The sequence below is a fragment of the Odocoileus virginianus genome, chromosome 3, assembly GCF_023699985.2.
Source record: "Odocoileus virginianus isolate 20LAN1187 ecotype Illinois chromosome 3, Ovbor_1.2, whole genome shotgun sequence".
NCBI lineage: Eukaryota > Metazoa > Chordata > Mammalia > Artiodactyla > Cervidae > Odocoileus > Odocoileus virginianus.
Genome location: NC_069676.1, coordinates 96,175,964 through 96,200,716, shown reverse-complemented (window position 1 = coordinate 96,200,716; position 24,753 = coordinate 96,175,964). Strand labels below are relative to the sequence as shown.

Genomic DNA, 24,753 nt, shown 5'->3' with positions numbered 1-24,753 from the left:
TAACATGTGGCTTTAAATATAGCACTATATTACCCATCTTCCATAGAGACAGAATGGACTCTGATTCATAGAGCAGGTAACAGACCTAAGGCTCTCAATCATGGCTGAAGGAATTTACGTGCACTGCAGACACTCACTCTCCTCAGAAGGTCATCTCTGCACAGCCTGGGAAATAATCCCTGCCAGCCGATTTGCAAACTGCCTGAGGCATCGCTCCTGAGAGACATAACTCCTCTTCTTTCAAGGCTAGAGGTCAGAGCCATGATCACAGCTCAGTCAAATTTAAAGGAAAAAGTATCTGGGGTCAAAAATATCCTAAGGAAAAATAGAAGACTAAAACCGACAAAATATATTGTGCTCCTCTGAGCTTTAATATGATGATGGAAAAAAAAATCTGCTGCAGAATATTAAGTTTAGATTTTTTTTTTATCTGACAGCTTCAAAATAACTAAAACTGAATACAGAATCTGACGAATGTCATGCTGCAATCAGTTTCGAGGACATTTTTAAATGCTACACACCCATTTAAATCCTCATCAGACTAGACATTCCAAAAAAGTAAAATAAAATCAAGTGTAAGAGACTTAAACATGAAATGTGAGCAGCAGCTCAATGATTAAATTACTGCATCAATTAACTTGGGTACACAGATAGAAGGCTGCTCTTTCAAGCAATGTTAATTCTCCTCTGATCAGACAAGACTCCTCCTCATGTCATGCTTGTCGCTTCATAAAACTCAATGTACACAGCAAAAAGGCAGAGACAATTTGTAAATAAGAACAAACTGCTCCTTGTGAATTCTCTATAAAATACATAAATTGATGTTTGTGTAAAAAAAAAAGAAGTCATTTCCATACACTTCTAAAAAAAAAAAAAAATAGTCATTTCCATAAACTTTTAACGGTGAAAAACTCTGAAAATTGTTTTTGAAATCATAAGACAGATGAAATTACCATTAAACTCAACAAGAGTCACTTGGTACCCATAAAAATCATAAATGAGCACATTTAAAGATTAAAGGCATTTCTGGATGTACACATCGAAAAAGGGTAAAGTGCTTCATTTTGGTCATCTCTGCCAACTGCTATTACATGCTGTCACTCTCAGTAAGAGGAAACACATTTGCAGAAGCCGAGTGAGTGCAACAGGCCTTAAATCAGATGAGCTGGGGACTGCAGACAGAGCGCTGTCCACACTCTGCCTGCAGGGCCCTTGAATATCAGGATTTTACGGGGTGTTTTTCTGATATATCTGACTCTTAGCTGACTCTAGTAACTCCTTAAAATCTGGACTACTAACCTACTCATATCTATTAATTTTGCTCCCGCTCTTTTTTAAGGTTCCAGCTTCTATCCAGGCAAAGAGAAAAGGAAGACTCCACTTTGTACTTTCATTTTTCCTGGCCCTTCAAAACTGAGTTCAGAGGTCACCTCCTCACTGTTTTCTGTATTACTCAGAACAGACTTGTTATGGCAAGGTAGCGACTTAACGCTGAAGTTGCAGGGGTTCACACCTTTTATTTATGTACGCAAAGTCTACTGCAAGTCTGGTAGCTCTCCAAAGCAGGGCCCTCCCTAGGCTAAAGGCCAGTCCTATCTCCTTAACATGCCACACCCAGATTACCAGAGTAGGGTAAAAAAGATCTGGAAGACAATGTATGTCTCATAACTACTCTGTCCCAGGAGAGTACCAGTCCTGTCCAAAATGCATTGTCCATAACTAACCAGAGGTCTTGCCGAGCTTTAAGGAAAATGGGCCATATCCTCTTCCCAGATCTGGAAGAACAATGAGACACAGGTAAGAACTTTGGGTGTCCACTGTACCCCTTCTAACCACCCACTGTATGTGTAGACTGGGTACCCAACAGGCTCTCTATTTTGTCTTCACTTTGTCATATAATGGAAAATGTAATAGGTTTATCATCTGCTTTACTTCACCAGGCAATGAACTCCATGAAGGGAACAACCATATACTATCTTCCTGGTAAGTTCCATAAACACACAAACACAACCACAGAAAGTCAAGTACATGCCATTTGAGAAGTTAGTTGAGAAGTGCTAATTTGGAGAAGACTCTTGAGTCCCTTGGACTGCAAGGAGATCCAACCAGTCAATCCTAAAGGAAATCAGTCCTGAATATTCATTGTGTTAGGTAGTTAGAATAGGAAATAGGGGTCCAGAATGGCGGTGGCTAAAAGACAAGGGAAAAGACCCCAAAAATAGAACAGAGGAAGGCCTGAGGACCAGAGTGAGGACTTCAGCTGGAACAAACAGCACGCCTGGCTAGCCCAATGTACACAGGGCAGGCACAGAAGGAGGAGAAAAAACATAAAAAGAGGAGCCAAAGGGCCAGAGGTCTCTCCAGCTCCCTCTCTTCTCTTCATGTCTTTTGGGTCAGCATGCCCTCACACCTCGAGGATGTATTTTCCTTTATTTTCTAAATAAAACAGAGCTGTAACACGAAGCTATAACACTGATCTGTACGAGAGCTGTGACATGGTCTTCTGAGGGCTGTAACGCTGGTCTGTCACTTCAAATTTTTGTTGTGACAAAACAGAACCAAGGAAATTACACTCTCCCCCAACAACTGGAAGGACTGATGCTGAAGCAGAAACTCCAATATTCGGCCAACTGATGGAAAGAACTGACTCATTGGAAAAGACAGACCCTGATGCTGAGAAAGATTTAAGGAGGGAGGAGAAGGGGACGACAGAGGATGAGATGGTTGGATGGCATCGCCGACTCAATGGACATGAGTTTGAGTAAGCTCCAGGAGTTGGTGATGGACAGGGAGGCCTAGAGTGCTGCTGTCCAGGGGGTCGCAAAGAGTCAGACACAACCTAGTGACTGAAGTGAACTGAACTGAATTTCCAAGGTATGGTAGCAACATCAAAAACACATTGACTTAATATGAAAGCAACCATTTATTTAACATCAAAAAATATTAACTGAATGTCTTCTACACGCCAACTGAAACTTCAGGTCCTGCAAAAAGGGAAATAAATGACATAAATGAGGATCTTCTCATGTAATAGCTTACATTCTAATAAGGATATACAATAAATAAAAATAGAAACAAGAAATATCAAAAACAAGAATGTCAGAAACAAGAAAATATTTTATCATTAGAAGAGCTACTATAAACTAGGTCATCAGGGAAGTCCTCTACAAAGGTGACCTTTGAACAATCCATGAATAGCAAGAGGAGGCTACAATTAGAAAATCTATGACAGGAGTAATTTTAAAAGAGGGAACAGCTAGCCCAAAGTCCAGAGTGAACTTGCTGTATTCAAGAATGTGGAATATGTATATGACGTATGATCAATCCCTATCTGTAATTAGATATGACATTATTTTATATCAAAGACCTTATGAAGAGTTCAGGATACCTTCACTTTTACTGAATTCACCTCTAAATTGTGTAGATTTAAAGCACAGTTCCCAGAATATCTCATCACTATCAACCACCAACTTTTATTAAGTGCCCTTACATGTGAAAGAAAAGTGGCTCTCACTGTAGAAATTTTTTAAAAAATCAGATTTCACTTAAAAAATTACAGCCTATTACAGAAAAAGGCAAATATAATGAAGTATTAATATAAAATTTTAAAAGCAATGTGTAGCAAGAATGAGACATATCTCCAGGCAATATAAGATTAATCACCAAGTAAGATTATGTACATAAACATCTATTTATATGTTGTTCATAAGTTTCTATCTAGATGAAAGAAAATTAGACAGATTTTCACTAAATTTGCAGGAACCAGATGATGTATTTCTGTCTTAAGAAATGGTCTATATATGACATACAACATTCACTTGCCGGGTACCAAAAAAAAAGGTAGAGAGTAATTTTCCAGACAGCTAAAACTGGTTGTTGCAGCTAAAAGTGCAACAAAGTGTCCATGAGGTCTTGGAGGTCTGGTAATAGTGAGGGATAAACAATTTTGGAAAGTAATACAATGGATGAACAGAGAGAAAACAGTAATTTTAAATTTGAACACTAAATTATGTGACTCAAAGGCAATCAATCCAAATTTCATGCATGGATATGCAATAACATTGACTATAATATATATAACAAAAAATAATGTGATCCAGAATGAATGGTAATAGTGATTTATTTATTTAATGATGGTTTATGATCCTCTCAAATTATACAAAGAAAGCTAACCACTATATGATAGAGGTTAAGAATTCAAAAAAGGAAAAATCCCTGTCTTAGTTTAGTTTTTCCCAGAAGTAAATTCTGAGACAAAGATTCACCAATTCATGAAACTGGTTATATAGGTGGAAACAACTGTAAGAGAGGGAGAAAGTGAGACAGGGAAAGGAAAGCAGGGCAATAAAGAACTGGTTATTAAGCAAGTGTCCACTATAGATGGCAGAAAGTGAAGAGGAACTAAAAAGCCTCTTGATGAAAGTGAAGGAGGAGAGTGAAAAAGCTGGCTTAAAGCTCAACATTCAGAAAACTAAGATCATGGTATCTGGTCCCATCAATTCATGGGAAATAGTTGGGGAAACAGTGGAAACACTGTCAGACTTTATTTCTCAACATTCAGAAAACTAAGATCATGGTATCTGGTCCCATCAATTCATGGGAAATAGTTGGGGAAACACTGTCAGACTTATTTTCTTGGGCTCCAAAATCACTGCAGATGGTGGTTGCAGCCATGAAATTAAAAGATGCTTGCTCCCTGGAAGAAAAGTTATGACCAATCTAGACAGCATATTAAAAAGCAGAGACATTACTTTGCCAACAAAGGTCTGTCTAGTCAAGGCTATGGTTTTTCCAGTAGTCGTGTATGAATGTGAGAGTTGGACGATGAAGAAAGCTGAGTGCCGAAGAATTGATGCTTTTGAACTGTGGTATTGGAAAAGACTCTTGAGAGTCCCTTGGACTGCAAGGAGATCCAACCAGTCCATCCTAAAGGAGATCAGTCCTGAGTGTTCATTGGAAGGACTGATGTTGAAGCTGAAACGCCAATGCTTTGGCCACCTCATGTGAAGAGTTGACTCGTTGGAAAAGACTCTAATGCTGGGAGGGATTGGGGGCAGGAGGAGAAGAGGACAAAAGAGGATGAGATGGTTGGATGGCATCACCGACTCAATGGACATAGCTTTGGGTAGACTCCGGGAGCTGGTAATGGACAGGGAGGCCTGGCGTGCTGTGATTCATAGGGTCACAAAGAGTAGGACACAACTGAATGACTGAACTGAACTGAACTAAATCCTACTGGAGGAATGTGGTAGCAAGTGTAGAACAGTGTAACCAGGGTAGTGAAAGAGTAAGAAAGGCTGAGAAATTTATACACTCACTCATGTCAGTAATTAGCTAAGGCTGCTCCCAGGCAATATTAATTAACTGGCACTGATGATCTACTGAGTAGGAAGACAAAGTGGTGACAAGAAAAAAGACCTCAGGCAAAAAACAAACAAACAAAAAAAAAATACAGTTGCTGGCAACTAGAAGAAGGGCTAGCAAATGTTGAAGTGGCAAGGAGAAGGGAATGTTAATGGTGAACTGATAAAAATATGGTCAATAATGATCTAGAAAAACCAAGAGAAGAGGGACTTAAGCCAGACTTTGAGAAATGGGTTGGATTTAGTTAAGGGAAAACATTTAAACTAGGAAAAGTGACATGAACAAAAATACTGAGGTAAGAAAGAGTAAGAGGTATCAAGGTCAGTTATAAGTCAGTTTAGCAGGATCAGAGACAGTTTATACAGGATATTCTCAGGAAAATATAGCTAAATATACACATTGGGTCCATATTAAGGAAGGTATTCTGATGTTAGGTTAAAGAATTTCAACTTTTTATCTGAGGTCTCGAGGAACCTTTAAGTTTCTAAATGGGAAAGTAATCAAATGAAAACATTATGGCATTAAAATCTGTGCTGGTACCATTATTGCCCCTGGAATATAAATGTCTACAGGATAGGATCAGTAAACTTCCCTAAAAAAGCATTACATGCAGAGAGTGTACCCCATTAGCAACGAGCACCTCAAGTACAAAGGCTGTGGTATCTAAATACCATTTTTTACTAAAAGGAACCAATGTACCTAGCAGAAAGGGCTGATTCCAGGTCTGTGCAGAGTATCTACAAGAAGAGTCTAAAACATTTTGTTATACCAGAAAGAAAGTAAACTATCAAGCACGATAGTTGCCTGGTCAAAAGAACTCAGAAGCCCACTCAGTTCCCACTGTCAAAATAAGAAAGAATTTGAGCATAAAAATAATAAACATTTTAGAAATATATTAAAAATTTTAACATCCATGAGTTCATATGGTGGTGGTTTAGCCGCTAAGTCATGTCCGACTCTTGCGATCCTATAAACTGTTGCACACCAGGCTCCTCTGTCCCTGGGATTCTCCAAGAAAGAACACTGTGTTGGGCTGCCGTTTCCTTCTTCCTTCTTGGAGAAGGAAGATAGTTTTTAAGATACTTAAAAACTAGAAGGTGACAAGAGAATTAACACATTATGAAAAGTAGGAAATACAGGAGAAAATCACCATTTACCTTACTCTTCCTATAAAAACTGTACAAATATTTAATGATGTAAAGTTCATTATTATAAAAGAATTTGTTAGTAAATGAAGAATTAATGATCAAACAAGATTACCATTTTGTAACTCTTAATGAAATGAACTGATGCTTTTGGACTGTGATGCTGGAAAAGACTCTTGAGAGTCCTTGGACAGCAAGGAGATCAAACCTAATCAATCCTAAAGGAAATCAACCCTGAATATTTTCATTGGAAGGACTGATGCTGAAGCTCCAATATTTTGGCCACCTGCTGCAAAGAGCCAACTCATTAGTAAAGACCCTGATGCTGGAAAAGATTGAGGGCAAGAGAAGAAGGAGTGACAGAGGATGAGATGGTTGGATGATATCACCAACTCAATGAACATGAGTTTGAACAAGTTCTAGGAGATGGTGAAGGACAGGGAAGCCTGGTGTGCTGCAGTTCATGGGGTCGCAAAAAGTTGAACACAACTTAGCGACTGAACAACAGCAGCAATGAAATAACGGACATAGACAGCAAACATCAATGGCTGCCAAAACTAATAGCTGAAGAGGTGACAAGAAAATTTATGTTGTTTATCATAAACTTTATCAGGTGGACAACATCTCAACCCAATAACCAAATCATAACATGACAGAAAGATAACCAGACAGTGAATGCTTCTTAAAGCTATGCAATGGGAAGTAAACAATAACACCTACGAAGTCTTCTCCAGGGAAGAAACAAAAATCCTGCAAACTTAATAATCCTGTAGATTTAACTATCAGTTTACAAAAAAAGAGAGAGAGAGAAAGAGAGAAAAGACATCATGTGTATCCATACAATTTGCAAAATTCAGAATGTGTGAAATTCTACAGAATCATTATTTTTTAACAAATAGACTGTGATGACAAAATTAAAGGGGAATCTACAGATTGAAAAACACTAAATGTAATGTGGATACTTTGTTTAGGTCTTGATTTCAGCAAATCAATTGTAAAAATATAGAATAAAATTTAAGACAATTAAATTTGACATTGAGTGTCTCCTTTATGATATTACAATACTGTTAACATTTTAGTACTAATCATATTGCAATAATGTTCTTTTTAAAAGCCCTTTTATAACTTAGATATATTCATAATTCCAGAAAGCTTAACCTTAAATACTTATCAATAAAATAATATGATGTCTGGAATTCACTTTAAAAGAATCCAAAGGACTGGAAGGAAGACTATGTATTAATCACCAGGGGATCTTCCTTACCCAAACATCGAAACCTGGTCTCTTGGCACTGCAGGCAGTCTTTAAGGTCTGAACCACCAGGGAAGCCCCAAGAATACTGTTGTGGGTAGGTATTCCCTTCTCCATGGGATCTTTCCGACCCAGGGACCAAACCGGCGTCTCCCGCAAGGCGGACAGGTTATTCACCGTCTAAGGCACCAGGGAAGCCCTTATTTACACTAGTTGATTAATACAGATGTGTTTGTTAACTTACTTAAGATATGTATGAATAGAGAGATTGGGTATTCCAAGTGAGTTGATTAAATTTAGTATTTCTGATATCCTGCCTCATCGTTAAAATCATTAAAGACTGAAAACAACTACTCAGAGAAAGAAACATAGAACAAAGTTAGAGGGGGAAAAAAAGCAGTTATGAAAGTATAATGTGAGTGGGCATGCAAAAACTTTACTGAAAAAAGAAGTAACTCCCAATGTCTACAATCGGGGTGGAAAGCAATGGTCTACCTCGAGACTCCTTATCTGTTACCGAATGCCAAGGGTGCAAGTTAGTAAAGGGAAAAAAAACACCTAATCTGGGAATTAGAAGGCTAACAATGCCGAGCTTTGTAAATCACAAATCACTTAACCTGCGTAGGTTCTGGAGGATGACAACACAGCAAATTAAATAATAACAGCAACAATAATAACTGCATTGCATGTACTAGCTGTAGAGCTCACACTCGTCTTAAGGTGTTTGCATACTTTATCCTTAAACTTCACAGCAACCCAAGGTGGTGGTGTGGGCGACTGACGTTAACTGTTTAGAGGCGTACTGCATGAGGTAGGCATCAATTCATGGGACCATTTCTCAAAAGAGGAGACTGAGGGTCGGAGGCCAACGACTCGTTTAAGGCTCTACACTGGAACGACTTGGTCCAGCCAATATTCCACGTTTGAAAGAATGCTTTGAACACTCCAAAGCACTGAACTATACATGAAAGAAGTTTGTGGAAGCTGAGTGTGAAATTCTAGAGAACTCAAAACCGTTCCCACAGACCTACAGGTTTTCGTCGCTTTACACACCTCGGTCCCACCGGGGAAAACAAAACAAAACAAAACAGCCCTTCACTCACCGCTAAGAAGCCTGTGCTCACAGGTGGACTTCAAGCCCTGGCTTCCCAACACCTCCACCCGCCAGCCCCCAGCCTTCTCGCATCTTCGGTGTGTGACCTTCGAACTACATCTCCCATAAAGCCGTGCGCAGACACCTGCCCTTCACCGGAAGTCCGCGAGGCTCCATCCGGCGTCGGGAAGAGGGAGTGTGGGGTTTCCCGGCTGTTGGACTGCAAACCCCGGTGTCTGTTATCCTGGTCACCTGTGGGTTAGTAGCAGCAGCGGCGAGTTGGTGGGCCCGGGCGCCTTCTGGAGCTGGTAACCAGTTCTCTGTGCTCTTTCCGTCTCCGCGCTGACGGGCCCTGCGCTGCTGGGTGGTGTGTCGCAGCCTCGCGCTAGGGCGCGGACGCAGGTGTGGACTTAAGAGCCTGGGCTTCCGGGAGGGGGCTGGGCGCGCAGTCGACCCTGCACAGTCTCTGAGGTGGGGATTCGCTGTGGGTTCACTTCAGTATCTTTAAAGAACTCTCACAGTCCTGGCACGGAAACAGACGTTCAAGGAACTTAGAGACGCTGGAGAGACCGTGCATGGGGCGGGGAGGGGGGCGTTTGGTAGATGAGCCTCAGGAATGCCCCAGAAATTCGGGTCAGTGACCGCAGTGACAAAGTTGTTTGTGCGGTCTGCCCTGTCTCTTGAGCCATGTGGCCTTGGACCAGTCAGGGGCCCTAGTCCACACATCCATAAAACTGGGTGATGGTTTTACTCAAAGTGCGAGATCCTTTAAAGTCAAGATTCTATAAAACCGTCTCTGAGGATCGTCCATATTCTTGCAAAGCAAGGGCAGCATTTAGCTAAGTGAATCACCTCATCCTGCCTTCAAACACCCTGTCTTCATAAGAACCTGAGGAGAAATGAAAAAGTAAATCGAACAGTAGAGCTGGACTTTAGACTTCTGTGTGCTCTTCTGGAACGAGTAATGGTTCTGTTTCTAGATGGCTTTTCTTGCGAGAAAGCGTAAGAGGGGAAAGTATATATTTTCTACTCTTTTCTCCTGAAAATACTGTATGCATAAGCATTGCACTGTGGGTAATAAATGGTACTGTATTTTTGGAGGCCAATTTTGCAGTCAACCGGGAGTGAGTGGACTGTGGAGAAAGTGACCATGACTTAAATATTGCATATAATAAACCATACTGTTTGAGTAAACTCCGGGAGTTGGTGATGGACAGGGAGGCCTGGCGTGCTGCGATTCATGGGGTCGCGAAGAGTCGGACACGACTGAGCGACTGAACTGAACTGAAGCCATACTGAAGACCCTGGATGATACGATTTTAAGGAAAAAGCAATTTCAAAGGGAAAACCATACATGAGTCAGTATACAGCAGTACAAAATAAAATCCTGAAAAGTAGCTTCTGTTATTCATAATATTTTTAATGCATTTAGAAATCTTAATATGAAGAGAATGGTGAAGTAAATTCTAGGGTAAATCAAAAGAAATGAATTGTTTTCTAATCCAGAAGTCACCCCTCCTAATTTAAGTTGTATAGAGCATTTCAGTATTTTGTTTCTATTCCTGTGAGTAGTTTTAGCCTATTTGTAGGTAGCAGAAAGATAGTAAACAGGTAAAGTGAACAGACACAAATAAGAAAGTTAATCTCCAGCCAATTTTTTCCTTTAAATATTGTCATGCTGTTACTGCTAGACAGTTGATAAACAAAATTGCAGTCAGAACCTTAAAGACAACTGCTGTCAAAAATTATGGATTATGTAACATTTCTTTCTTCATAGAGTCAGTAGATTATTCTCAGAAGGTAGAAACCTAGTTAGAATCCCAAATCTTTTCTTAATAGAATTTCACAGAAAAAAAAAAAATCATACCTTAAAAAAAAAGTACTTTGAGGAGTTCATAGACAACTGAAATATGATCCATTTCCCTTCAAAATTATGCCCTACCACAATTCAGTGGTAGTTTTGCCCTACCACATTCAGCCCACAATTAGGAAGCATTTATTAGAGGATATGGAACAATTAGTTTCGATCTCTGGGTCAGGAAGATCCCTTGGAGAAGGGCATGGCAACCCCCACCATTATTCTTGCCTGGAGAATCCCGTAGACAGAGGAGCCTGGTGGGCGGCAGTCCATGGGGTCCAACAGAGTCACACATGACTCAAGCAACTTGGCATGCACACGCACATAGAACAATTCTTTCTTACTGAAGTAACAGGGTGACAAAGCAGACAAAGTTAATGATTTTAAAAGCTTCTGTGATTCAAGGATAGACAAAGTGACCAATAGAGCAGTGTCTAATAATAGATCCAAAATATATGGTCATCTCATTTATGACAAGTATAATACTGCAATATAATGGGACAAAGACAATAAATTTGAGAATGACCCTGACTCAAATGGATTTTATCTATTGGGATAAAAATGTATCGTGACCCCTACCTCACACTATGGGCAAAAATCAATCCCTGATGGATTAATCAATCCCTGTGAGAGGTAAAGCAATAAGTTTTTTTCACATAAACCTAGTTCTTTCAGTAGGATCATTATTTCCATGAGAGGACAGATCTGTTTCTAGTATCATTTAAGAGAATACTGCTTGTCATCTGCTAAAAACACCTGTCTTATTTCTATCTACTGTAACTCCTTTCATGCCCTGATCTGTATTGAAGTCCCTCTGGTTTGCCTCCAATACACTTTCCTGTTTGTCATATCTTTTACCTTATCCCCCCTCCCACTGATTACACTCCCTTCAACTGTTTTCCACCAAAGTTCTTTATACATTATTTTATACATCGCTCATATTGAATTACATTTAACATTCTCAACTGATAACAGTTTTTAAGTGTATCCTGTGATGACACTTGACAGTTACCTTTTTAAGAGTAAATTGTTTTAGAAACCATAACTAATGTTCTAATTATATCAGCACTCTGATAATGTTCAATCACTGATACAAGAAAGCAATTGTAAATGAGTTTTTTCCTATTTTCCTCTTTTAAGGAAGAGATGTCTTCTGTAAAAAGAAGTCTGAATCAAGAAATAATATCCCAGTTTCACTATTCAGCTGCAGAAGGAGATATTGCCAAGTTAACAGCAATACTCAGTCATTCTCCATCTCTTCTCAATGAAACTTCTGAAAATGGCTGGACTGCTTTAATGTATGCTGCAAGGAATGGGCACCCAGATGTTGTCCAATTTCTACTTGAGAAAGGGTAAACATTTTAGGCTGTGCCACCTGAAGAGTGTCTGGTTTAATTTCTGGATTATGTATTTTCTTTTAAATTTTCATGTAGCTATATTTATAACATTGGGCCTGTAAATAACTCAGTGAACAGTCTTGTTATATAATAGCATAATTTCTAATTTAAAACTTAACTTTTCTAATTGGGGAATTAACTTTTCATATGTAATAGCCAAGCAGTTAATGAGTTAATCTAATTTTTTTCCAAAGTAAAAAATGTAAATCTGCCCACTATGACTACTGAAAACTTCTTGTAAAAATTTAATATCTCCTTACAGCACATAAAATCTATGCTTTTTATTTTATAAATAATCTTCCAGAAATTTTAAACATCCACTGTCTCTAACTTTTAATCATTTATGATTGATTTTTAACCTTTCCATTAATATATTATGTTCTAAAACAAAAATAAATTATGTAATTATTAAATAGAGGGACTATTGTGTACATCTAGAAAATTTTATCATAATAAATACTGAAGAAAATGTTTGCTATTTTATTTTTTGCTTCTATCCATAGGTGCGACAGATCCATTGTCAACAAATCAAGGCAGACTGCACTGGATATAGCTAAATTTTGGGGTTATAAGCATATAGCTAACTTATTAGCTAATGCTAAAGGTGGGAAGAAGCCTTGGTTCCTAACCAATGAGGTGGAAGAATGTGAAAATTATTTTAGCAAGACACTACTGGACCGGAAAAGTGAAAAAAGAAATAATTCTGACTGGCTGTTAGCAAAGGAAAGCCATCCAGCCACAGTTTATATCCTTTTCTCAGATCTAAATCCCTTGGTTACTCTAGGTGGCAATAAAGAAAGTTTTCAACAGCCAGAAGTCAGGCTTTGTCAGCTGAACTACACAGATATAAAGGATTATTTGGCTCACCCTGAGAAGATCACCTTGATTTTCCTTGGAGTAGAACTTGAAATGAAAAAAGAGTTTTTTAATTATGCTGGGGAATTCTCAAAAGAAGAAGAAGATGGGTTGGTTGCCTGGTTTGCTTTAGGTATAGATACTGTTGCTGCTGAAGAATTTAAACAAAGGCATGAAAATTGTTATTTTCTTCATCCACCAATGCCAGCTCTTCTGCAATTGAAAGAAAAAGAAGCTGGTAAGAAGTAAACACTTGTTTACTTGTATTGGTAATAATCTGGTTTTGGGTACTGGATTGGAATTGCATGTATCTGCAATTTCTAGGAAGCACACTTTTTCCAGGAAGCAATGAACTTAGGCTGTCTTCAGTAGAAACTTCCTGAAGTTCTTACCCTAGAGGACTACTCTTCTGGGTGGTAACAGCAGTTTTAATCAGCCAAGATTAGTTTCCCCAGAATTAACCCTAATGCATACTGGTTTCATTTCATTGTTCAGTGAATGATTATTGAGTGCCTGAAACATGCTGACAAAGACCTTGACTATTTTGCTTTGTATTTCGTTGCTTTTTATACCAGTTCACATGGGGTCTTTTATATATCATGCTAAGAAATGAGGGATTTTATCCTAAATTCCATTTAAATGTTATAATTTGGCCTGTGTTAAAAAAAAAATCACTCTAGCTGCTTTGTAGCTCATGAACTGTAGATAGTTAAGTGCGGAAGTCCAGAATCCTGTTAGGAGGTTGAAGATTACAGTAGCCCAGGTAAGAGAATGCAGTGACTTGGAGTAGAGTGGAGTAGAGAGAAAGGAGAGTTTTGAAATATTACAGAGGTAGAACTGATAAGGTTTGAACAGTAGGTTAAGACTTATAAGTGAGAGAGAGAAAGAGAGATAATAGTAACATAGACTACAGCCTGAGTTGTTAGGATGATAGTAGGGGAGATGGAGGAAAAGTGATACAGTCAAGGTATATTTTGAAGAGAAAATCAGCAGTACTTGTGAATGGAGTGGGTGTGTTATATATAATAATGAAGTGAGAGAGGGAGAAGGACTGCTAAGTTTGAAACTTTAGTCATTTGGTAGATACTAATAAGCTTTATTGATAAAATAATACAGAGTCGTGGGTATAGCAAGGGAAGCAGGACAAACTTGAAGTAAATAAATGAAGATTTTGTCTTTGAGCATGTTAAGTTTTACTGAAGGGAAACAGAATCTGGAACAAAGAGGAAAGAACTAGAATATACCTGTATGAAAGTCATCAACACAATGGTGGTGTTTAAATCCCAGGAAACTTTCATGTTACATAAAAAGTTGAGAGCAAGCAAGAAGGAGAACCTGAGAATTACCTGAATCCCCCTGAGTTTCAGAGGTCAGATAGGAGAGGAGCCTCTGAAGATGATGTTGATAGTATGGCCACAAGTAAGAAGTAACAGAATAATATGCTCATAGCACACAAGAGAGCAAAGTGTGTCTTGGAGTTACTAGTCAAATATATTGAATGCCACGGAGAGTGAGTAAGATGAAGATAAAGAATTTTGTAAGAGCCTTCACTTTGATAGCATGAAGCTGTTGGTAATTTGATGAGAGGAGCGTCAGTGAAATAGAAGGAGTGGAAGTTATACTACGGTAGACTGAAGAGTTAATGGGAGGTGAGAAAGGGGCCACCTGTCAGTGTCCACTTTGCCTTAGGCAACCTGGCAGGCTCTTCCAGAGACCTCTTAGACACTCGTCTCAAAATCTGGAGTGTTATGTTTTATCCTGTAGGTCTGTGGGAAAAACACTTATGAGTTTAAAATTTCTTCTCTTTGAAGCTGTATATGTAATTACAAGTTCTTAAAAAAAAAATAGTAAGGAAACTGAGGCTCTTTTACTCAGCTGCTGTATAACCTTATATAGATCCTCTGTGTGCCTCAGTTTCCTACTCCCAAAAATGAGGACAATAATGGTACCTACATTATTCAATTCAGTCGCTCAGTCATGTCTGACTCTTTGCGACCCCATGAACCGCAGCACACCAGGTCTCCCTGTCCATCACCAACTCCCGGAGCCCACCCAAACCCATGTCCATTGAGTCGGTGATGCCATCCAACCATCTCATCCTTTGTCATCCCCTTTTCCTCCTGCCCCCAATCCTTCCCAGCATTAGGGTCTTTTCAAATGAGTCAGCTCTTTGCATCAGGTGGCCAAAGTATTAGAGTTTCAGCTTCAACATCAGTCCTTCCAATGAACACCCAGGACTGATCTCCTTTAGGATGGACTGGTTGGATCTTGCAGTCCAAGGGACTCTCAAGAGTCTTCTCCAACACCATGGTTCAAAAGCATCAATTCTTCGGCACTCAGCTTTCTTCACAGTCCAACCCTCACATCCATACAAGACCACTGGAAAAACCATAGCCTTGACTAGATGGACCTTTGTTGGCAAAGTAATGTCTCTGCTTTTTAATATGCTATTTAGGTTGGTCATAACTTTCCTTCCAAGGAGTGTCTTTTAATTTCATGGCTGCAGTCACCATCTGCAGTGATTTTGGAGCCCAAAAAAGTAGTCAGCCACAGTTTCCACTATTTCCCCATCTATTAGCCATGAAGTGATGGGACCGGATGCCATGATCTTAGTTTTCTGAATATTGAGCTTTAAGCCAACTTTTTCACTCTCCTCTTTCACTTTCATCAAGAGGCTCTTTAGTTCTTCTTCACTTTCTGCCATAAGGGTGGTGTCATCTGCATATCTGAGATTACTGATATTTCTCTCGGCAATCTTGATTCCAGTTTTGTGCTTCCTCCACCTACATTATAGTGTTGCTCCAAACATAAAATAAATGATGTATGTTAAGATCTTTGCTGAGTGCTTGACACATAGTAAGTACTCAATAAATGTTAGCTTCTCTTACTGTAAAGAGAGTGAAATGATGGAGGTACTTTGAGGTAAGTTACATGTTACAGAGTAACAGAGCAGGCAGATATTTAGGTTCGTTGAATGTCACTGTTACGTTTGTTTTAATTTATGGCTTATTCATTTTTCCCATTTTAAAACATTACTGCTATTTATGGTTATTTTATTTCAAAATCCTTAGACCAAATACTCTATTTTAGGGGAGAGAAGTTTTGTCAGGCATTTGAAATGTAGCTTTTCTACTCTTATTGCCCCAGTTCTGTTATTTTTGGTCAGGCCATATTATTTTTTGAAGTATCAAGGTAAAGGTTGTAGACAGGGTGTACATAGTCTTAAGATTTATTCTGTTAGGCATTTTTGTCATAAACAAAGTTAATCACAAGAGTTGTAAACACAATATTTTAAAAATATTCTATGTACTTCCCAGTTATAAATAGAATATGTTCCACAATGACACACACCAGTACTGTCTTAGGCACCAAGGAAAGTAGAGATAGATTCCTACAGTTTCCTAGTAATCTTTCATTTGTGGTCCAAATCTAACTTAGGGACTGTCTTTGTAGTGTATTTTTATGAAAGTCACTAATGTAAAGTCTTCCCTGGACTTGCCTGGTGGCTCAGACGGTAAAGCGTCTGCCTACAATGTGGGAGACCCGGGTTCAGTCCCTGGGTCAGGAAGATCTCCTGGAAAAGGAAATGGCAACCCACTCCAGTGTTCTTGCCTGGAAAATCCCACGGACAGAGGAGTCTGGTGGGCTACAGTCCATGGGGTCACAGAGTTGGACACAACTGAGAGACTTCACTACTGTAGTCAGTATACACTAGAGTCGTGTATATCCAAAATTTAGATAAAAGCCTAAACTTATACAGTGTATATGGATGTTAGTACATCCATCTTATATGAGAGTTTTATTTCATTAGTCCAAATGAAAGGTAAATCTAATTTTCATTTCTCATCTGTAGAATTAAATCTTTTAATTTAAAAGACATATACAGATTAAAAAAATAGGAAAACTAAAACCTTTGATCACACACCTACAATACAATACATGTCTTTATTATGACTTAAGAATGTTCTTTCCTTATGTATTAATGTGTTTACCATTTGTCATAGAATTAAAGCTGCTTTTGCTCCTGTCATAGGAGTTGTAGCTCAAGCAAGATCTGTTCTCGCCTGGCACAGCCGGTATAAGTTCTGCCCAACCTGTGGAAATGCAACTAAAATTGAAGAAGGTGGCTATAAAAGAGTATGCTTAAAAGAAGACTGTCCTAGTCTCCATGGCGTGCACAATACATCATACCCACGAGTTGGTAAGCCTTTTCTTTTACAGTGAAATCTCAGCCATGTGGAAACCTTAGGGAATGAGACATTCTGGAAAGATAAGATTTTGAGTTGCCAAGGGGCTTTACCTTTTTATTAAAAGCATGTTTAATTTAACCATTAAGACTATAAGTATTAAAGTATTACCTAATTTGGTGACTTTTAAGTAAAGGACATTGTACATAACTGGCCATTTCTTAACCTTGGGTTAATCAGCATGAATTTGATGTGTTGAGGTACAGGATTTCAAAAGTCCACCATCTGGGTCCATTTAGTGAACAGAGAAAAAAAAAAAAAAAAAACACCCTAACAGTCCAGTACCTGCTTGTGGCATCACCAAAACAGCCTGGAGCTAGCTTCTCCTTCCTGCTGGTGTCTGCCGCTGCCTTCTCTCTCCCAATCGCTGCTTTGAGTTGGCTGTGGAATTGGAAATGTGATAACCCAGCCCTTTAAAACTGTGCAAAAAGGGACAGATCCAGCCACACCAGGAGGTCTCCTGGGAGTAAAGCGCATGGCCTAGTGACAGGCGTTTGCTGCTCAGAGCATTTCACATTTGATTACTGATCCTCCGTCATAATCTAGTGAGGCGAACTCACTGAATTAGTGACTTCTCAAATCATTCCAGAAGTCACTAATGCAGTGAATATTATTTAAATAAGTTAATTTTTTAATGGCTTAAACTTAACCATCAAGCCATATTAGCTTTTAAAAACGCTTTGTTAAGGATGAGAAGGGGGTGACAGAATGAGATGGTTGGGTAGCATCACCAATTCAGTGGACATGAGTTTGAGCAAACTCTGAGAGACAGTGAAGGACAGGAAAGCCTGGCATGCTTCAGTCCATGGGGTCACAAAGAGTCAGACATGACTTAGTGACTGAACAACAAACAACAACAAGGATTGGAATGGAAGGAGAGATTTACTATGGTAAAATATGAATTTTCTCCATGCTATGTATTAGTTATTTGAACTTCTTTCTAATTAAAAAAATAAGCCTAGCATACTGTAAATATACAATAAGTGTTGCTATTAAGATGAGAAAGAAGACAAAAATGGCCTTTCTTTAGCTTTCTGACAGTATTCTATGCAATTTCCCTGAAATACTGTCTTTAGGCAGATAGAAACAACCTCTTGTAACTAGGCAAAAGTCTTGCTCTTATAGGAGGTATATACATTTGTATTATTCTATTAGACAGTGACTTTACACAATGGGTCAAAATTGTTTTTTCCTGTCATTCATACATCTGATTTTTTTAAACAGATCCAGTGGTAATCATGCAAGTTATTCATCCCGATGGGACCAAATGTCTTTTAGGCAGGCAGAAGAGATTTCCTCCAGGCATGTTTACTTGCCTCGCTGGATTTATTGAACCTGGTGCGCCTTTTCTGTATAATTTTTATAGTTATTTCCGTTTAACTTATGATTTCTAAATAAAAACTTTGGACAGCATTTGAAAAGTAATCTCTGACAAACTATCATGTTATAAAACTGGAGTATTTTAAAGTATTTTCTGTGTTTTAAATAATATAATTTTTGTTGTTACTAGTGGAATAGTTTCATCTGTTTTAAAAAATTCTTTGCTTTTTCATATATTGCTCTTACCCAAGGCATCACTTCCTTTTGTACTAGACTCAGTTGTCACCTTTTCAGAGAGACTTTCCCAGATGGCACCAAGTATAAATTAGTTAAGCCCATATCCTACACTCACAGTCCCTGTTATCCAGTCTGGCTTTTCCCTAGAGCACTCATCAGCACCTAACAGGGTATATATGTAAGTATGTATTTACCTATCTACCTTTCTTTCTATTTATTTATTATTTGCTAGTGCCAGAAAGTAAGTTCCATAAAGGCAAGGACTTTGTTTTATTTATTGCTCTATCCGAAACCCTTAGAGCATATGCCTCATATGTTGTAGAAATTCAATAAATATTCAATAAATATTCATGAAAGAAATGAGTATATCTAATTAGCACATGTTTAATCTCAATTTCCAGTATCAATCTACACTTAAAGTACTAAACATATGAACTTTTGCAAAGGCTTTCTATATTAAATCATATTTGTATATTAAATCATATCATCCTCATACAACTTTACATAGTAGATACTGTTTCAGCATAGGGGCTGAATAACTTGCCCAGGAACAAGCAGCTAGTAGGTGATAGGACAGGCATTCAAACCTGGGCAGTTTGGCTCTAGGTCCATGCTCCTAATTACTCTGCTGCCTCTAGAAGCTCTAGGTCATTTTTTAACTGCTGTGTAGCCTCCCATTTATGAATATTCCACAACTCATTTATCCATTCTGCTATAAGCTTTTACTGTTACCAGCAACACTGCAGTAAATATTCTTGAACTATTCCTTGTGTATATTTGGCCTCCATAGGTTGTATATCCAAGAGTAGGGCTGCTAGCTCATAGACTATGAGCATCTTAATCTTTCCCACATATTGCCAAGTTGTTTTCTGAAACATTCCTGCCAGTTTACACTGCCTCTGTAAGTACATGAAATGTCTGTTATTCCTCATCTTTACAGAGTTAGAAATATCAGGATTTTTATTTGCTATTCTGATGGGTATGAAGTGGTATGTCATTGTAGTTTTAACTTTTATTTCCCTGCTGATGAAGCATCTTTTTCAGATGTATATTAGGCATGCATTTTATTTTCCCCTGAATTTTATATTTTATAGTCTTTGTTTTTGTTTTGGTTGTTTAATCTTTTTTTCTTATTGATTTTAGGGGTTTTTTAATATGCACTGTATGCTAAAATTTATTTAGGTTTGATCTAGTAGATTGCTAGTCTATGAGTTATCTTTTCACTATTTTTTATAAACATAAATTAATTTTTATATAGGAAATTTACCAATCTGTTTGAAATAGAAAGCTATATTTAAATAACATAATATTTCTAAACTCTCAGATAAACTTCCAAATTACTCCATTTATTCTAATTCTCAATTTCAATAAATCAGAAATATAAGTTCATTTATAGGCATCACTTTATTTTATCATAGCTGGGTCAGTAATTATCTAGAGAATAATTATTTGTAAAGAGAAAATGAGTTTCATTTTATGCTGTTTTTAAACTTTTAGTGTTATTTGGTTTTTAACTCTTTGGAAAAGTGTTATCTGTAATAGTTGTTTGACAACATAAGAAAACTGTTTCAAGATTTTAGTGAGGAAAATGTTAGCCACATACACCAGATAATACATAAAATGTTTGCTTAGTGTTTAGCCAATAGTAAGTAGGTACTAGATATTTGTAGATGTTACAAATTTTTAAATGTAACCTTTAAGAAATGAAAAGTTTCCTGGCATTTTGATTCTATATGTAGTCATGTATTTAAAAAGTAATGTTTCTTAAATTCCAATCTACTTTTAGACTTCTGCTTTCTGATTCTATGAATTGGGTTTCTGTCCAAAGTGATTTTCCAAGGTTTGAACCATTTGGAGCACAAAATGCCCAGCGCATGTTCATCAGCTGCTTGTTCTTTTGCCCCATTTGATTAGGGGAGACAATAGAAGACGCTGTCCGGAGAGAAGTAGAAGAGGAAAGCGGAGTCAAGGTGGGCCATGTTCAGTACGTCTCCTGTCAGCCGTGGCCAATGCCCTCCTCCTTAATGGTAGGCTGCCTAGCTGCGGCAGTGTCTACAGAAATCAAAGTGGACAAGAATGAAATAGAGGATGCCCGCTGGTTCACTAGAGAACAGGTAAAGTTCAAGTTAATTTCCTTCTCCTATTGATTGTTCTCTGACTGTATTGGTTTCGGCATGTAGCAAGGATACATGTTTTCAACAAGTTGAATGAATGGCTATGGCCCCCTCATCATTCATGGATTATGCCGTAATTGATGTGTCCTATGTTACTCCTGCTGTGAGACACTCCTAGTAATGATGAGTCTCTGCCAGTTTCTTATTTCAGATGCTGTTCCCTGAGATTAATGATCCTTTCAGTGGCCTTAAAATGAGTGCTCATTATTTCAGATGAGAAGCAGGAATATTATTATTAGACATAGTTTATAGTGTTGAAACAAGTAACTCAAAAAATATCAGTAAAACTGCATAAAAGTTTTGAAGACTTCTTGACCCTTTTAAATGTACTTGACAAGACTGACACAACTGTTTAACAAAGATACACTCAGGACTTCTTAAAACTTGTCCTTAAGTGATACAATGAAAGATCAATTACTTGTCTGTGTCTTGTATAACTCAGTGTCTTTGTATAGAAGACAGAGGGGTACACTACAGTGGTGATAACCTGAAATCCTTTGTCACTTTTACCTTCACAAAATTAATTTTATTTTATGCTCAACCTCAAAAAGTAGAAATTAGACTTTTTTCAGAATTTGATAAAAGGGAATTTTTTTCTAAAAGGTCATTTTCACTTTGAAAATACGTGTGTAGCATATACTTTCTTCTTTCGTGACCTTATTTTCATCAGGAAAAATGCCTTTCTGAAATATTTTTAAAATTCAATCACTAACTCAATGAAGCAACTAAAAATACTGTACTGAATTTTGCATGTTGAATATGGATGTTATTACTTTCTCCTTTTGTTATTCACTGTGAAAGTCATTACATTTCAGCTGAATTGTTTAAGCATAGAAATAGTATTTAAGTGTGATAGTTTTGAAATCCTAATAAATGTTATTGTGGTGTATTTTAGGTTGTGGATGTTCTGACCAAAGGCAAGCAGCAGGCATTCTTCGTCCCACCGAGCCGAGCTATTGCACATCAGTTAATCAAACACTGGATCAAAATGAACCCCAATCTCTAAATCAAACAACTAAACTTTGACTATGTCTAATTGATTTCTAATCCTACTTATTCCTCAAGTGAAATTAGAAATGTTTAATGCTCTTTAGAATGTCAGATTTTGTTAAATCTGAGTCAGCATTCTCTGAACTTTTTTGAGGGGGTTGTGCTCAACAGTTTTTATCTCACAAAACTGTATCTCTAATAAGAGAAATCATGTTGTAAAGAAGTAGATTCTAAAATGTAAATAAACCTAAATTTCATTGCCTCTTATAAGCATTAACTATTCACTAAAGTTCTTTTATGAAAAATGAGGCAAAATATTTTTAATGAATTTTAAGGTTAATTTTTAATGTTTTCATTATTATGAAGGTCCTTTTGGTTGCCATTGGCTCATTTTTGCTCACTTTACCATTGTGATCTACTTTTTTCTCCTGGTTCTATTGTTCTGTCAGTGACACTGTTACAGTGTTGCTACTGGTCTGTTTTGATCAGTGTTAAGAATTTCCTATTTTAACAACTCTATTAGTGATCAGTATACCACACCTTCAGGGAAGGAGAATTTAAGTAAGAGAATATCATTGTATCTGGGATCCCCTTCTTAAACATAAAATTAATTAACATATCTATTTGTTAACTATACTCAAAGTTGTTTTTTAAGACAAATTAGGAGTCTCTTTTTTTCTCCCTAAAATTAAACGTATTTGAAAGGAATTCTTTCCAAATTCATTCCAAAATAATATCCCAGGTAGATTTATATATTAAATAAAATGGCTTATGTCCTTTTGTGATAAGGGAATGTATCTTCACTAGGAGAAAATTATATAATAATTACTAATAATGTTTATTAAACTCAAATACAGCATCTTGATTTTAGCCTTATTTCAACATTCTAAGAAGCATTTATACAGTAACTATATTTTAGAACTGAATCAGTAAGATTTTAAAGAAAGTAAATTGTAGTAGTTCACAGTTTTGTAACATAGAACTGTTATATTTCACAAGGCTATTTTGAAATTGTTTTAAAAGGTATTTTATAAATGTATAAATTTATATAATTTGACTCTTTACTATTCTATGGTAGAACTGAAAGAGAACAATATATGTAGTTCGCTGCCCTTTTTTTATTGATAAGGAAATCTTGAAAAGTGAACTTAATTAATTTGTCCATTAAAGGTGAATTGATTAATTAATTGACAGTTACACAATTACTAGTTATAATTGTTAGTACAATTAATTATAATCACAATTAAGTAACTTAATTATTGATACAACAGTCTGTACTGCACAATGCAGGATTCTCACTCTAATAGGAAGCAAAAACTATTACTGAAAGTAAATATGTAATAAAATAGAGGATGATAAGACTAAATTTAATTTACCAAATACTGTTAATTAAAATTTTAGGCACTAAAGTTCATTTAAATAAGTTAACTTTTCTAAACAAAACTTCATTTTACTAATGAACAATGATTTTCTTAGTAATTGATGAAGATATTGATATTAGGACTTGAGACAAAATTCAAACTTATATAAGACATTTAGATACATAATAAGATTTGAACTACATAAGTATATAGAAAATGATGTGCCTTGATTATTATGAAATATAATGACTCCAAGTTCTGTTTTATCCCAAATGTACTTTTAATACTTATAGATTCTAAGATTACATCATAAAATTCTAGATTTTCATAATGTTAGGATAGCCAAGTAAAATATAAAGTATCAATAAAATATAAGTTTAGTTTTTTATATTTAATCCTATACTCAGGGAGAATCAATATCTAAGTAGATTATTGTTTTAATAATTATTCTTAAATTGCTAACCTTGAGAGGTGGATAGTTACACATAAATAGAAGGACTAGCAAAGAAATACTCTAGAGACTCAAGTACTGTGATTGTGTCATAATGAAAAGTAAGGTAACAATACATTAAAATATTTGTTTATTTTCTGTTTTGTGTGTCATGTGTGGTTTTTTAAAATATGTTTTGATAAGTGTTTTTTGAAAAATGGAGAAAGCCAAATTTTAGTCACCTTCCTCTGTTTAGAATTAGTAGCGTGTAAACAAAAAGTACAAAAGCCTTTTACAAAGTTGCCATATTTGGAAGGCTTAATTTTTTATAATTTAAATGTATTTAATCTTTTTAATCTTACAACTTGGGGTCACATATATTTGTATACATATATAATACATTTTATATATATATATATATATATATATATAATATATATATACACACACACACACAGAAACTTAACATATACACATGTACACATCCAGTAAATTTTATCTTCAGATTTAAAGTTACATATCTAGTCTGTCTATTTATATTACTTGTCTAACATTACCAGTCTTTGCATTTTTAATTTTTCATTTGGTTGGAAAAATGAGTAAGTAACTTTTTCAAAAATAAGGTTAGGGACATGGATTAAGATAGAAAAGAATGAAGCAACAGAGGGTGAGACCATGAGATGGAAGGAGAAAGTATAAGTTTTAATAAGAAAAATAAATTCAATTAAAATCTTATAAACAACAGTAGACAGTCCTAGAACTGTGTTGCTAATGCGTAATAGCAAAATACTAGGTGAGACTGCACTATAAAACAAATCTATTAATTATTTACAATAAAATCCCCACAATGCAAATTTAATTAGGGATGAGAACCAGTTACTAGGTTCTGAATGTGTACGTGTGTACGCGTGTCAGTGTATTTGTGCAGGCTCACGCTCTCAAGAGGATGAGATAGTTGGATGGCATCACCGACTCCATGGACATGAGTTTTAGTAAACTCCGGGAGCTGGTGATGGACAGGGAGGCCTGG

The 24,753-nt window shown here is 36.8% G+C and overlaps 1 protein-coding gene and 1 long non-coding RNA gene across 4 annotated transcripts in view; one reads left to right on the top strand and one right to left on the bottom strand.

Annotated features, from left to right (window-relative positions):
- LOC139034478 (uncharacterized) overlaps positions 1-9,016 on the bottom strand; it is a 443,467-nt gene extending 434,451 nt beyond the window's left edge. Inside the window, exon 1 of the long non-coding RNA XR_011487025.1 lies at positions 8,865-9,016. This is a non-coding gene — a long non-coding RNA (uncharacterized lncRNA). The remainder of the gene's footprint in view (positions 1-8,864) is intronic.
- Positions 9,017-9,045: 29 nt separating this feature from the next.
- On the top strand, positions 9,046-23,882 carry NUDT12 (nudix hydrolase 12). Of its 3 annotated transcripts, none has more exons than XM_020878119.2 (7): positions 9,046-9,112; positions 11,853-12,064; positions 12,613-13,202; positions 16,998-17,165; positions 18,436-18,549; positions 20,683-20,882; positions 21,838-23,882. In XM_020878119.2, the coding sequence occupies exons 2-7, from the start codon at positions 11,859-11,861 to the stop codon at positions 21,946-21,948; spliced, it is 1,389 nt and encodes a 462-aa protein (XP_020733778.1). In that variant the 5' UTR covers positions 9,046-9,112; positions 11,853-11,858; the 3' UTR covers positions 21,949-23,882. The 3 variants fall into 3 exon arrangements, with proteins under 3 accessions (XP_020733778.1, XP_020733777.1, XP_020733776.1); XM_020878118.2 differs by having other exon boundaries at positions 9,075-9,162; XM_020878117.2 differs by lacking the exon at positions 9,046-9,112 and adding an exon at positions 9,174-9,256.
- The last annotated feature ends 871 nt before the right edge of the window (positions 23,883-24,753 follow it).

Coding starts and splice junctions, on each gene's coding strand:
- NUDT12 (XM_020878119.2), top strand. CDS start 11,859: ATGTCTTCTGTAAAAAGAAGTCTGAATCAAGAAATAATATCCCAGTTT. Junction 13,203..16,997: donor ATTGAAAGAAAAAGAAGCTG/GTAAGAAGTAAA, acceptor CTCCTGTCATAG/GAGTTGTAGCTCAAGCAAGA. Junction 17,166..18,435: donor TACATCATACCCACGAGTTG/GTAAGCCTTTTC, acceptor TTTTTTAAACAG/ATCCAGTGGTAATCATGCAA.